The sequence below is a fragment of the Triplophysa dalaica genome, chromosome 9, assembly GCF_015846415.1.
Source record: "Triplophysa dalaica isolate WHDGS20190420 chromosome 9, ASM1584641v1, whole genome shotgun sequence".
Lineage (NCBI taxonomy): Eukaryota > Metazoa > Chordata > Actinopteri > Cypriniformes > Nemacheilidae > Triplophysa > Triplophysa dalaica.
The window spans coordinates 12,225,951-12,241,184 of NC_079550.1; the positions used below are offsets into that span (position 1 = coordinate 12,225,951).

Here is a 15,234-nt window from a genome sequence, read left to right on the forward strand (position 1 = left end):
CATAATTTTTATTTTTTATTTTTTAGAATTACATACAAAGTTTGATTTCAGTTTGGCACTGTATCTCAAAGAGGCACAACATATAAAAATGTAATGAAAATATACATATATCATTTTTTATATATATCATTTTATTAAATTGTAACTTTTAAAAAGAAGTTGCATGAGCAAGAGGCCTAGCCCACATCAACAGATTAATAGAAGATTGGATTAAAAAATATATATGATATAAATTAATGTTTGTTATTTTTGCAATAGTCTTCATTTACATTTCAGATTGTTAAAGTTAGTGAAAACATTTCAAATAAAGATCAAATCTCCATAAACATGTTTAGATGCATTTTTGCACACCAATGTTGACGCAACAGTATTATTGAAATTCAACGTAATTTATAATTGTACGCTCATTTGTTTTCTACTTTATGCTGTTTATATCTCTTGCAGCTCGCAGGCCTGTTTTTATGGCAGTCTCAATCCAGCCATGGGGTCTTCCCGTGTGCTCTCCTGCAAAGTAGATCCTCCCTTCAGGCTGGACTAGAAGACTTTCATAGTCTATCATTTGAAATGGAGTGAAGATAGCGAAGGCACCATGACTGTAGGGATCCATTCCCCACTTTTTCACTGTGCCCCCTGTGTAGAGATGGCGGACATGTTCACCGTGGATCTTCACCAAGTCTTTCAACACCAGGGCTTTCAGTTCATTGTCTGGTAAAGTCTGAAGGAGCGCAGCATCGTCGGAGGAAGTGTAAGAAGCTAATATGGCCCCCCCTGATATCCCAGGGAAGCTATGACTGGGGTAGTGGATGAAGCGTGATGGTAGATCTGTGATGCTTTTGCCACCCTTGATGCCATCATCCTCCCAGAATCTTTTGCTGAAACTCAGCACCACCTTTGTTGATGTGGAATAGTGCAGAGATCGTAGTGCTTCCATCTTCATAGCTGTCAGAGGGGGGTAAAAATCTATGAATAGTGTTGCTTTGGCCGTGGTCGTCATTAAGACATAGTCGGCAGTAATGTTGGTCAGAGCGGAGGGGTTACGCCAGTCTTGATATGAAACCGTTACATTGTTTTCCGTTTGGCTGATGGCCTGGACTTTTGATCTTAGAAAAATTGTGGCATTTAACACAGCATAGAATGCGTTGGGGAATGAATCAAAGCCACCTTTGAATTCATGATATCTAAAGAAAAAATATACATTATTTAGCAATTTTTGTTACAGTACATTCAGCTGTTTTAGACATTTATAATATGCATTTTTCGCAACGCAAAGAAAGTATTTTGGTGGTAGTAGATGCAATGCAATTACTCACATTGTATTGTCGTTTATCTCAGCATGAATGTACAGCATTTCAGTGAGGGCTATGTAGAAGAAACTGTTTTCATTGAGGATATCTCCAATCATTCGCAAAGCTCCTCCACTTAAATTTCCCACATTTACTAAATATTCCTTTTGAAAAGAAAGCACAATTATTTGTTATGTTTGAGCAAATTGTTACATGAAAAAATAGTTAAAATCAAACCTTAAGAGAGTATGAGTCATATGTATGCAGCATTTTCTTACAGCCCATTTTCAGCAGATCATCTCTTAACTATTACAATTCCCAAAGAGAACAACAGTCCATCAAATATACTGTATATTTGTCTGAAACTTTTAAACAATGAAATCAAGAAATTTCTAGAGGATACATTCATTTTACTCACCTTATTTAATGCAATGTTAAACAGTTGACTGGCATTTTTTCCCTTTTCCTGCTCACTTACAGGGTAGTTCAGAACATCTGGGTTCTGCCGTACGGTGTAGGTTTTGTAACGGAAGCCATTTATAAAATAGAAAGTGTTATTGTCTTCCTGTACAAATGTTCCAGTCTTCAAGCCTAACTTTTTAGCAAATCTTAAAAGAATCCTTAAAAGAAAAGATCATTAAAAGAGATGAGAAAATGAGATTCTGCTTATCATAATACCATCAGAAATGTGATCATTGGGTGATTTAAATCTCATAGAAAAACATAAAACCTTACTTACTTGTGGGAATCTGGGATCCTCATGGCACCAAGTTCTGCATACCAGCCCGCTTTTTTCTCTCTGTGTGTTAGAATTCTTCCACCTATTCGATTACTTGCCTCAATAATTGTCACCTATTACAGAAGAAATTGGTTATTAAACTATACGGATTATTTAAATATGTTTTAGATTGTGGCCACCCTTTTAAGCATTTGTTTTTTGTGCACATAGCTGAGAACTGTGCAAGATGAAAATGCTATTTTAGATGGATGATTGACAGGTAATTTCTGAAACCTTGTGTCCAGCATCCTCCAGAAACTTTGCAGCAGTAAGTCCAGCAGCACCCCCTCCAACAATAATGACATGTTTTGGAGACTGTGTGGGAGGCAGACCATCTTTGGTAATCCTGAACAGCTCATCATAATCACTGTCTCGTAGACATTTGATCATAGGATCGTCTGAAGTTCCACCAACATGGTATGTAAAAAAGATCAGTGCCACCACTGCAGGTACTGTAGAAAACAACAGAATACACTATAAAAACGGTCAAATAAATACATAGGGGGCAAGAGTTTAAGAACTTTGTGAAGATTGCTTATGTTTGGAGTTTTCGTTTGGTCATGACTCGTGACAGATCCACAAACAACATATGGGCTAGTTGTGTTTTCCTCTGAATTTTTTTTTAATTCTCTATTCACGTTTCGTCTCAAGTACTGTGTTTTACTTTCTATTTCCCAGTTATTTCATGAATAGGGAAAAGATTATGCCTACCTCTTTTACTGTCGCAATCTCCGCAATGCACTAAGATAAAACATTTACACAAACTACAAATGAACACATTTAATACTTACAGTATTTACACATGGTAAAGTTTTTAAACACTTTGAATTGGGTGCGCCAAAATACAGTGCGTCTAGCGCAGCTTCTTGTAGGCACTGAGGAAACTGAAACCTATGGAAGAAATACAACTTACAAAATGAATTACTATTTTTTTTATAAAATGCTTGCTTTAAACTTAAAATATGAATAATTATGTATTTATTAGATACTTGTAATTGCAATAAAATTATTTGACACTTACAAATGAATGTAAAAGACAAATGAATTGATACTCACCTTCATAACGGAAAAAAGTAATATTACGTTTCTGTTAACCGCTAGCCTTATTGCTCAATTTAATTGACATGAGACGGAGAAGACATTGAAAGTGTCTGACAAGACTGTCTTTAAATTTTAGTCACAAATATTTCTTAAGTCTCTCTATAAGCTAACGACTCATGTGTGGGCTCCTCTATTCTGAAAGAAATAGTTTCCCACACAGACTCAAGATTCAACCATTCTGAACAAATTAGATTAGTGAGCTTTAGTATTCATTAACATACCCAATTTCCGACTAAATCATTTCTCATCACTCAATTTTGACTGTCACCAAGAAATATAAATTTGGTCTTTGTAGATGTTTTATCAGGTTTGCTTAGATTTACTTGTAATACTAATGCTATATTGTAAATTACTTACCAGAGTCCTTGATGCTGTGAGTGTGATCTGTAAGATCTGCTCCTTTTATATAGATTTGAAACCGAAAGAATGCAGATCGTGCTGACTAAAACCACAACAATTTTCCATGTTCCTTCTATATAGTTATAGATTAAGATCACATTAAATCTGCATTAAATCACATACATTATATATAACTTTTTAAATATTTTTTAATCTTAATATTTTTTATCATGTTCGTTTTTCTGATTTTATATCACGTACTGTCTGTTTTTTTGTAAGTTCTCCCATTCTTTAATGTCACATCATCAGACTGGAATTCACATGAACACGTGCAAGCTAATAGTCTGGAAGGCTCAATGTACAAATGTCTGGAAAATGGTTTGTTTTTAATTTAGTGGCCAGAACAAACTATTTCACATATTTCACATAAAGTTTAATCCTTCATCAATTTGTATAATTTGTATAAACACAAATAAACAGTGCAAAAAAGCTTAAGATGCAAAGAAAATGTTGTTTGCCCTTTTATGAGCTCTTTTTCTTATGTTTTATTTTAAACATGTAGTTCTTTTGTCATGGCAAGACATACTTGTTTGGGCTTGTTGGTTTCATGTATAGCTCCATTCACACAAGGATTTAGTAGATAACAGTTTATATGGCTTCTGTGAACTGGTGTTTTAACGGCTACAACTGTGAAACCTGCAGATTGATTCATTCTGAAAACAATAACAACCAACCCACCACAGCTAAACACAGAGCCCCAGAATGTATGCCAGCAAACAGGAAGAAAGCTTGAATGTAAAGCGTGTGAACAGTTTATGTGGTGGATACCGTCTTTGAGCTTGTCACAGCAAAAAATAATCAAAAGCCAACTCTGTTGACATCTGACATGTGGGCATCCATGAATACATGTAGGTGCATACGTTGCAGTAAATTGCCATTATGATGAATCCACACTGCTTTTGGGCTGTTAATGTTTACAGAAACTCATAACAACGCACATCAAAGAAGCAAAGATTGTTTGAAAGCAATAGAGCTGTCCTAATTTAAATGTAAAATGAAAATCCCATACATCATACCTGGACCTAAAATGATGAATGACACATTCTCAAAAACAATTTCCTTTACCTGCTCTTATAGACAGCTTTAAAGACAAACACATGTCTATGACACGCACATAACGTTTAATTACGTTTTAATGGTCTTACACAAAATACAATCAATGAGGTTTAAATGAATGTTTTATAATTTATTTATGTAACGTATTAGTTTAAATGTAAAATAATGTTTTTGGCCAGAGGTCCCGTAGCTGCATTTTCACCAGCAGGTGTCGCCAGAATGCATGTTTTAAATGCTTCGAAAAATTGAATCAAGTAACTGGTTCAAATGATTCAACGCTTCGATAGGCTGAATTTCTCTTAGTAACCGATATAAACAAATTAACGTCATGCATGAGATACGGTAATATTCAAATATTAAAGCGGAGCATAATTATTATTATTTATATTTTACACAGGCCAGCGCAAATTTAGGACCTTTATTTTGAAATTCCTAGTGTACACTGTATTGTAGGAAGCTGTTTTGATGCCACGTTCACGTAATTTGTGGTTCACATTTTTGAACAATTAAAAGGTCATTTTATGTTTTAACTTGTCTTTTCCTTTATAGTACTGAATTTCTAGAAAATGTAATCGTTATCTGAACCGACCAGTAGGTAGTAGGGTGAATGTCAAAGGGAAATAGAAGTGCTGCCACACTGGTTAACGTTACGATAACTATTCTAAGACAAATCTTTTTCACTTAAGTTAGTGTTTGCAGCTAACTTTTTTTAACAGTATTTCATACATTATCATACCAACATCTTGATTTTCATGTTGGGTGTACAACAGTGAAAAGTAGTAGATGGCTAACGTTATTGCTTACTTGACTATGGCTCTTAAGTCACATTTGGTTAACTAAACTGCAATCTGCCTAATTGAGTCATTTAACGTTAACTCGGAAATGTGCTTTGTTGTGTTTTGTTTGTAGGTTTGACAGCATGTCGAGGGTCCCTTTGGGTAAAGTACTGCTTCGAAATGTTATCAGACACACAGATGCCCATAACAAGGCACGTAAACCTCTCTGAAGGATTTCTCCTGACTTTTCATCTTAAAAATTGACAAAGTCTGCAAAAACTGATCTGTTTTGTTAATGTTACTGCAGATTCAAGAAGAAACAGACATGTGGAAACAGAGGGATCTTGAACAACAAGCTTCATCGACTCATCTCCCAAAGCACAGGTGAGGTGACTGCTACAGCTCTTGTGCTAAACCTATTGTTTCCTTTCTGCTTCATAACTTAATTCTTTTGTTTCATGCAAAATTCCCACAAAGTGGCCAAATGCACTGTGACCGTTATTTGGGTTCAAAAGGATCCATGCAGGACAGGCTTGGAGACAGGTTGTCTGAGAGGGATGAGAAAGAGGCCAGATACTGGACACAAAAACTGTACGAGTTTGAAGCCAATGATCCTGACAGGTATTGTTCCAGGCGTATTTACACTTACAAGGTGTAAGCTTATAGTATACCAGTTGTTTTGCATATTTGTATACTGCAAGGTCTAAATTGTGTTTTACACTCTCAGGTGGGGTCACAGTGGTTTTAAGGAGCTTTATCCAGAAGAATTCCGGTCGGATGGGTGAGATGTGGCTCTTGTTTTACTAGTTCCTTCTAATAGATATTCAGCATATTGATCTATTGTTTTTTAAAGGATGTGTTCATACTGCACTGATCTCTTTTATTCAATAATTTTATTCTGTGTCAATTATTCTGTGTGTAATGGAGATGGTGGTCTAGTGGGTTAAACCACTGAACTGGTAAATCAAAGGTTGCTGGTTCGATCCCAGCATCCACCACCAGTGTGTCCTTGAGCAAGACACTTTACTCCATGTTGCTCCAGGGGGATTGTCCCTGTAATAAGTGCACTGTAAGTCGCTTTGGATAAAAGCGTCTGTCAAATGACTAAATGTAAATGTAATGTAAATTATTTGTTTATACTGAGTTGCCAATTCCAGCATATTTGCTTATATACAGCTATAGAAATTACTCAAATGACTGTTCACGAACATACTGAGAGTAGCCGTCAACAGTCTGCCAACAGTAAATTTAATGTACTGATATGCATGTTTTTTCTGTTTGTTCATTTAAAAAATAAAGTGTGTATCATTGCTTGTTTTATAACCTACTTATAAATTTTTCCCAGACAAAAAGACTGCAGTGATAGTAAGCACAGAAGGAAAAAACGCAAGATCGCTTTAAGACCTGACATAGAGAAAAACTCCAAAAAGTCATCCAAGAAGAAGAAAAAGAAGAAGAAGAGGAAGAGAACTGTTGGCTCTGGCTCAGAGTTTTGCAGTGATGCAGAGGACAGCGGGAGGAGAGAGCAGAGTAAGAAATCCGGAAAAAACAAACATAGGAAAAAGAAGCATAAAAGCAAAGAGAGAACTGAGGATAGCAGCACGGAGGACAGCCGTTTAGAAAAAAGGCTAAAAACACGGAGGAAAAGAGACTGTCTTGAATCAGACACTGTGAATGAGCCACGAACGAAGAAACGAAAAAACTGGAGAGTGGGAAGAGACGAGAGATCAGAGGAGAGCTCTGAGGGATGAGCTGTTTCTCTGACACGTGTGACTGAAATCACATTTTTAATTGTTCAACTGTCATCCGCTCAATTATATTTGGGTGACTCTGATCATGTCTGGTGTCAGGTGTGTGATTTATATACCTCGCCCACCAGAAACTTGACTTTTTACCATGTTTGCAGCCAAAACTGTTTGACGATGTTTTGTTAATCTTTTTAGATATTTTTAAATATATTTTATTTTTTGCAAGACTACTCATTTGTTATCTTCAAATTCAAAAGACTCAGGTATTTTTTGCCATTTAGAAAAAAATGTCATGTTAAATTTTATATGGTCTTATTTGATCAAGGTTTCATACTTTAATGTTCTGGTTATGACAGCACAAAAAAATAACTCTTTTCCAAATACCATTTTGGTGTGTTCAGAGTAAATGTACAAATTAAAAGATAGTGTACCCAGTTTTGTCCTCATCCAGCCACCTGGTGTCATTTTAAACCCTATTGGCTTGCCATCATCCATGGTAAAGCAAAAACAGATCTAGCAGAATTTCTTCATGAGATATTCAATCATGCAATAGAAAGTGTAGGAAGATGAAGGACTGTCATGTTTAATAGCTTGATGGAATTTTGTCATGAGATAAAAACTACACAAATCTTTGATTAGGAACTAACTATTCCGGCGTAATAACCAAGGAAGTGTGCTGCCGTAACATGGCCACAGCAGGCGCATTGATATCACGCAGCGCATGTGGAAATAGGCTAACTTCACTCAACATACACAAGTTACCAGCTTGGGACTAATTTCGAGCGCTGCGTGATATCACTGCGCCTGCTGCCGCCATGTTACGGCAGCAAACTTCCTTGATTATTACGCCGGAATAGGAGTATAGTTCCTAATCAAATCGGCCTAGAAAATCGCAACTTTTCATTTTTCCGCCTGTTTTAGTACACGATATAACTACAGAAGGGTCAAGTTTTAAATAGGAAAAATATCGAAACTCTTTGGTCATTTTTGAACGCGATGCTACTGGTCTTAGTGAATTCAATGATGTATGCTAAAAGTGCTATTGCCAGACCCCGAGATCGGGAGAATACATTCAAAAACGGTAAAACTCAACTTATTAACTCTTAGGGAGTTGGAAAATGAGCATATTTCCCAAAAAAGTGGAGCGTTCCATTAAGTTGGGAATTTTTGAATAATACCGCAATTGTCCAGCAGGTGTCACTATTACACCATGAGATGGCAATCTCAAGAAGCCAGACCGTGTGATCGTCCTTCGTTAGCGTGAAGAACATTGTGTCACTTTTGGTAATACTGAACTGGTACAGGGACTCCAAAAAAACTCAAACAAAAAATTGTCAAACATTGTCAGGCTTCATAATCGAATCAAATTAAATGTGACCAGTTTTCATCAGCTAAGATCAGACTGTTCTGTTTGCACACAGCACTGGAGGAACAGACCGTTCACATCTTTTGCTGACGGAATTATCTTGTGATCTTTGTAGCGTTTGCTCGTATAATGCCATAACAACTGTATTAAAAGTGTTGGTTGCTCAATAAAGGTTCCAAATCGCTTGGAAAAGCCTTTTACTCATTCGGTTCCCCTGTGGTGAAATGAACTGCAACAACTCTCAAAAAAACAACTCTAAACTCAAAAACTGTCTATGTTTTATGTCTAAAAAAATCTGTCTTGTTTATTCTCTCCCTGTCTTCAACATTAGAGGGATACTTCACCCAAAAAATAAAATTCTTCCAAATATATTTCTCTGTGTTCATCAGAACAAAGACATTTATACAGATTTGGAACTCGAAGGTTAGTAAATAATGAAAGAATTTTCATTTTTGGGTGAAGTATCCCTTCAATCCTCCTACAACATGGCCTTGTAAACTAATGGTACTGTTTAGCGTGTTTAAATAATTGGTTTGCTCTCCTGTGAGTCTTTTTGGACAAAGTGTCCACCAAATGAATAAATGTAAATGTAATTTCTATCTATGTTTTCCTTAAGCAAAGAAGATATATTTTCCTTTACATGCCTGGCCCGAAGTTAACGATTCCAGTCTGTGTTTGGTTATCGGTATGGATAAAGTGGCTTGTAAATATAATGATTTATTTTATTTTGTTACTGTGATTAACATTCATATTTAATTATTTATTGATTGTTTTAAATAAAATAAAAATAAAAAAAGCTACTCAACAGTAATTGATTCTTTGCAGAGGTCTACCAGAAGTTTACTTTGGGGCACATAACGTTTGTTTATGTGGTTGTTTATTATTATTTTTCTTAATTTTTATTTTTATTATGTTTCTTCTAAATTGCACTCATGTCGTTCTCGACTTGAATGACATTCTTTGAAACGTATGTCACTTGCAGTGAACTAAATCTTTCACAATAAAAGTAAAAAAAAATTCATAAGAGATAAATTTATTTACTGTATGCAGTATATTAGGTCTTCTGAAGGATTTTGTTTGAAAAATGCTGAAGTTATTACCTAAAAAATGCCATCATAGCTATCTTTAAATGGTTTCAGTGAATAACTTGATTTGACTCAAAACTGGTCTGATTGACCAATCGACAAATTGGTGAAGATCTTGGTTGCAGTTCCTATCAACATGGCAACAAAGACATTTCTATACACATAAAGATGATCCTGTTGTCACATTTTCAGTTCCAGTGATTTTTCAAATAACTTTACATATCTGGAGGGAAAGATACCATAGAATTTCAGTCTGTTTCTCATGCAAAGCTGTGGCTTGGCTTCAAAAGACTTTGAGTATAGCTGAAGAGTCATATGGACCACCCCAGGCATGTTCCTTCTTCGAGTGAGCAATGTCGGATCTGCCTTAGTCAAGCAGGTCAATCCAATAATCCTCCTTTATTGAGTTCTGCTTGCAGATTACTTCAGATTTACGTCATGTTGTGTGGAAAGGCTTGCCATATCAACCTTGCAGCAGAAATTACAGACTGCTACTGCTCTCAGTAAAAGAAGTTATTCAGGAAGGATCTAACATTTTTGAGAGACACTCGAGTCAAATTTAACCTTTTTTTCTGTTGAGTTTATTAGTCTGGTGAGGTTGAATATAGAATGGAATATTGCCTGTAAATAGATATTAAAGTTGAGTACATCTTCCTGTATCAGTAGCCATGTGTTTGATGAAAACCCCATTAGGTTTGCTTTGGAGACGGTTGATAAACATCATTCATCAAGCCCAGAAAAAAAAGATCATATCCTGAAGAAAACCATAACAGGCCTTACAGAGGAAGTGTGATACATCCTTGCAGCTGCTACTGTATATGTGTTTCCCTACAGGAAGTTTCATTAAGAATCTGTTACTGTATCTGTCATGTGCTCAAGCCTTAAATTTTCTTTAATAATATTCCCAGTCCATGCACAGCAGAGCGAAACACTTTTATTCAATATCTGGACAAAAAGTCATGACAACAAGATGAATATACTGTACATTCATACAATTTCCTAAGGTGAATCCAGAACACTTTGTTATGGTTTAAGCCCAGCTGTAGCCGGAGCGCCCTCCGTTGAGCATCTTTCAAGGTTAATGGACGGCTCCTGCTGACCGTACATTGAACACACGCTATTTCCCAGATTGCTCTCAAAATCAGCCGTGCATCCAGACTGACCCACTCGTACATTTCACTTCAATTAACCACCAAGTGAATCTTGGGCCAATCTTCTGCTGTTGCTATGGCAACATGATGTAAAGGATTCGGATTCTCTTGGAGGCGACAACATCGCAAGCATGGATTTAACATTTTCTTTCTTTTTTATTGTGCACATTTTCATTTAATGTGACTAAATGCATCTTGACTGGCACTTACAGAATTTTACTTCATGACAATGATGAATTTTCCGGTGCCGTAAAACAAAGATTTAGATTGTCTGATATTAGGGTGTTGTGGGTGGTTGCCAGGGTATTGGTCAGTGGTTGCTAGGACGTTCTGGGTGGTTTCTAGGGTGTTGCTGCTTTACTGTAGGTGTTATCATGGGCTGGGTGATTGTTAGGTCATTGTTTGGTCATTGTTTACAAACTCAAGAACCAAGCCCCAACTTTTTGTGGTTTAAGATACAGTAGGCCTACATTGTTATATTTTGCTCTTAAATTTGGCTTTGATACATGCTTCATAGAGGTAAATGTTTTGCAGATGAAAGAAAGTCCTTTATTGATAGGTAAATCATAAATATAAGGTACTTAAAATTAACAGATTAACCCATTTTGATTCTTACAAAGTGATACATTAAAAAAGAAAATTCACTACACTTAAAAATTCAACCTAAAATGTCGTCATGATTTCGTTTCTTTATTGTCCGTTTAGGGCTACTGTAGAAACAACATGGTGAAATCCATGCAAGGGGTGTTTGTAGATATAGAAATATAACGTTCTAAGGTAGTAAAAACATAACGCTTCATTATGTAAGGTCTTTATACCCCTCAGAAGACATAGCATATTATATTGGATTTTTGTCAATAGATTGGATCCTCTAAAAAACTACACACTGTGTCTTTAAGTGTGAGCAATAATAAAAGTAAGTCCATTTTTTAAAGAAAGACTCTCTTGCAGCCCTGCTGCTATCACAGCACTTGGGTGAACTTTGCCTCAGAGATCACGCTCTGCTATGCTTATTTTAAAACATAATGTTTTAAAGCAACCAGCCCTTGTGTATGTCTAATTCGTAATCCAGGGCACGGTTTATACAAAACAACACCCATCAACAGCACTTTGCTTCCTTGTTGCCTTTGCAAGCACTCGTATGTCACGTGCTATGAAGATAATGAGTGTATCTGTCATTGTTTCAAGATGTAGAAAAAACAGATGTTTGATCCTATATAGGGAAAACAGCTGTTCAAAAGACAGCAGGCAACCCCCAGCCCTGCCTCACTTTCGCTATGCACAGCCTCATGGGATGCGGGTTTGACGTCAGAGAGTGTCAGCTCAGCCCATGCTCTGTGTCTTCTTTTAAATGGCTGTGCTAATTGATTCAGAAAAGCAGAACTAAGCCTTAGCTGATTGGACTGTGGCTGCAGACTCTCTCTGTCTGGTCTCGCTTCACATCTTCACCCTGCTCATGTCAAACAAACAGAGAGACGTGACTTCATAAACTGTGCAGATGTGAGGGGGAGGATTGATCGTGCATCATCAAAAGGCCGATTGAAAAGTACTTAAGCCCTCTGCTCATGGGTGTCGATAGCACTATTTATTCGGGGCTCTAGCCCCGATTGTTTGAAATCTAGCCCCGAATGCTTTGCCCTGGAAATATAATAATAGGAATTCAGTAACTGGACGTTTAAAATTCGGTGCTGATGCTGTGTACACGATGCTAATTTATTGCAGCCTCTCTCTCACAGGCGCTGAGTCTGACACAAACACACAGGCACGCACATACACACACCACGTGACTGATTTCAACCTATCCCTAGAGCATCACCGTTCAGTTGAGCTGCTCGACAAAATAAAATATAACAGTGTGAGGTCAGAGAAGACCACAGAACGGCAATGGCGTGCCAAGAAAGAAACAATTCTTCTTTCATTTTGGAAGAAGACGAAGAAAGTTAGTAACTTTAGTGTGCGAGTACACAAAGACGAAAATGTACACCTATAACTCATGATATACAAATGATTGGCGTAATTTGGTGCAAAACATGCTCCAATAGCCGTACCTTTAAAATGTAGGAAAAAAATGTCCCGAATATAAATACATTATGTTCCATAGTACATTGCATTAGTGTCAGGATATATTTAGCTGGAGCACTCTAATCCATCAATCCAGATGTTAAGTAATATTTTAGGGCTCGAAGACCTTCATCATGGTTTATGGTAGTATAAAGCTTCCACGTCCATAACTACCAACAAAGAAACAGGATTAACAGGCCCAATGTCCTTGATTTTTTGATAACCTCTGTTCTATCCTGAATAAAGGGTGATAGATTACAAAGACTTTCACAAAGGGAAACTTTTTGTGTTTTTCAGTTAAAAGCGACTATCTTTCCTGGTTTGAATGAGGAATTTGATTTATCCCCATATTTATGAAGTGAGTATCATTCTGATTTTTCTTGTCAAGGTTTCTTTTATTTGATTGTGGTGTGTAATTGTTAATGATGCTATTGGATGCCATTGGTTTTCTAGAGCAACTGATTATAACTACACCTGTGACTTATTTTGTACTTGACACACTCTGAGGAAGGCTTTTTTTGGAATTGACTAGATTGACTCACGTTATTCAGTTCACAAACTCGATATGTAATGTCAGGCAATTTAAGCACCCTCGCTTTTCCTCCTGCAAATAATAGTGTTTAATGTTCACTTCTCTTAGATATTTAGAAGAGTTTGACATATTTTTCAGTTTTGTGGTTACGACCGTTTAGAAGATAGGTGCGTGTGATTAGGATCGATAAGGGCGAAGCCCGTGTGTTTTTTTTTTACCAATGAGCATAGTCTGTGCATACAGTTCTGAGATCAGTCTCCTCTTGCTCATTTTGTGTTAAACAAGTCAAGCTGTTTGATTTATGGGTTTTTAGAAAAATATTTATGTGAATTTTATGTGTCCGGGTTTACAGTGCGATAAATCCAATGGAAATTCTTGAGTTGGTAATAATAGTTAATTCTGAGTACTCCACACTAAGTCAAGAGTACATCTGAACTCATTTTTTTAGTTACTTGAAATCAACAATATCATTTCACTTTACTTAGTTTTTTAAGGCAATCGGTTTGCATGCTTTTTTTAAGTAAGATCAACTAATTAGATTTTACAGCGTAAGATTGACCGTGATGTTTGATTGGTATTCACGGCAGCATTTAGATTTAATTTTCCCGCCCACATCTTAAGCTACGAGTCATTACGTCTACAGTAAGTTTGTGGTCTGTGGTTCAGAAGTTGGGCCAAAGGTGATGTCTTTGGTTGAACTATAGGCCTTTATCCAATCAACTGGTGACATAACACCCATGAGACATCATGGTCTGTTTTCAGACAAAATTAACTAAAAAAAAACTCATGGTGCTTTCTTGATTTTAAAAACTGTACTTCAAGTCGTTTCTTTCCCAACTCATGTGTAGTCTATGCGTGTGGTAATTTTATATACATTAAAAGAAATCATAGCTTTGAAAATTGAGCTGTAAAATTGCACGAAATTGCGTATCAGGTTTTTTCCAAGTATGTTTGAATCAAAAGGCCTTCCTAAGGGAACCAGACAGCAAAGGTGATTGATTTGAGAACAAATGTTCTTTTCTAGGTAATGACTATAATTTTTCAGTAACAGTACAGGTACAACATCTAGTCAGTCATTATGAAATGATTTCTGCAAAAGCAGCATAACCAAGACCATTGATGTGTTCTCATAAATTGATAGAAAACTGAACGTGTCATCTATCATCTACTTGGCCATGTTCACTCTGAATATCTGAATCTTGCCCCGAGGTTTCTAAAGAGTGCGTCACTTTTTGTTTTATATAAACAACAAAGGCCAAGGGTGGTCTGCGCACAGCTGCACTGTGCACACCTAGAGGGTTCTGGACCTTTGAGGGAAGTGAACATGAATCAAGCTCTAACATTAATATGTTCAAAGTGTGTAGCAGACATCTTAGGAGGAAGAAAACAGTGGATGTGAACCAGGGCTGGATGAGAGATGTGAGAGAGAAATGCTTGACGTCATGCCGCACGGCCTCCAGCTACTTGATTAATAACAGCTGGCAGTCAAGATTTTTAGGGTCAAATACTGAACAAAAAACAGAATGTAGTTCGGCCATTTATCAAACATTACTTTACTTGACTGATATAATAAATGTTTGGACAAATGATTGAGTAAACAAATATATAATGAATAATATGTTTTCATCATTACAGTTTTTCTCATTCGCCTTAATACATTTCACAAATCAGATGAAATTTTGTGTGATGTGAGACACCAGTGGAAGCTGATTTATCTCTCATTGTGAAACATTATTGTAAAGATTATTGGTATTAAATCCATGCAAAGAGTAAATCTTTGTTAATTTTGTTTATCATTTAAAATATTAATTAAAGGAACAATTAAAACTATAAATTTACACTCATTTTATAATTAGACTTCTGTCTTTCTGATTTTCTTTTCAAAATACAACTGGTAG

The 15,234-nt window shown here is 36.3% G+C and overlaps 2 protein-coding genes across 2 annotated transcripts; one reads left to right on the forward strand and one right to left on the reverse strand.

Moving 5' to 3' along the window:
• Positions 1 to 42: 42 nt before the first annotated feature.
• On the reverse strand, positions 43 to 3,540 carry il4i1 (interleukin 4 induced 1). Its single transcript, XM_056757200.1, has 8 exons — positions 3,520 to 3,540; positions 2,853 to 2,952; positions 2,296 to 2,513; positions 2,023 to 2,135; positions 1,702 to 1,903; positions 1,521 to 1,589; positions 1,311 to 1,447; positions 43 to 1,178 (listed from the first exon to the last, which is right to left on the reverse strand). The coding sequence occupies exons 2-8, from the start codon at positions 2,863 to 2,865 to the stop codon at positions 416 to 418; spliced, it is 1,515 nt and encodes a 504-aa protein (XP_056613178.1). The 5' UTR covers positions 2,866 to 2,952; positions 3,520 to 3,540; the 3' UTR covers positions 43 to 415.
• A 1,480-nt stretch (positions 3,541 to 5,020) lies between these two features.
• On the forward strand, positions 5,021 to 7,371 carry nkapd1 (NKAP domain containing 1). The gene is made up of 6 exons (XM_056756945.1): positions 5,021 to 5,130; positions 5,527 to 5,605; positions 5,701 to 5,777; positions 5,871 to 6,014; positions 6,121 to 6,174; positions 6,739 to 7,371. The coding sequence occupies exons 2-6, from the start codon at positions 5,537 to 5,539 to the stop codon at positions 7,142 to 7,144; spliced, it is 750 nt and encodes a 249-aa protein (XP_056612923.1). The 5' UTR covers positions 5,021 to 5,130; positions 5,527 to 5,536; the 3' UTR covers positions 7,145 to 7,371.
• Positions 7,372 to 15,234: the final 7,863 nt, after the last annotated feature.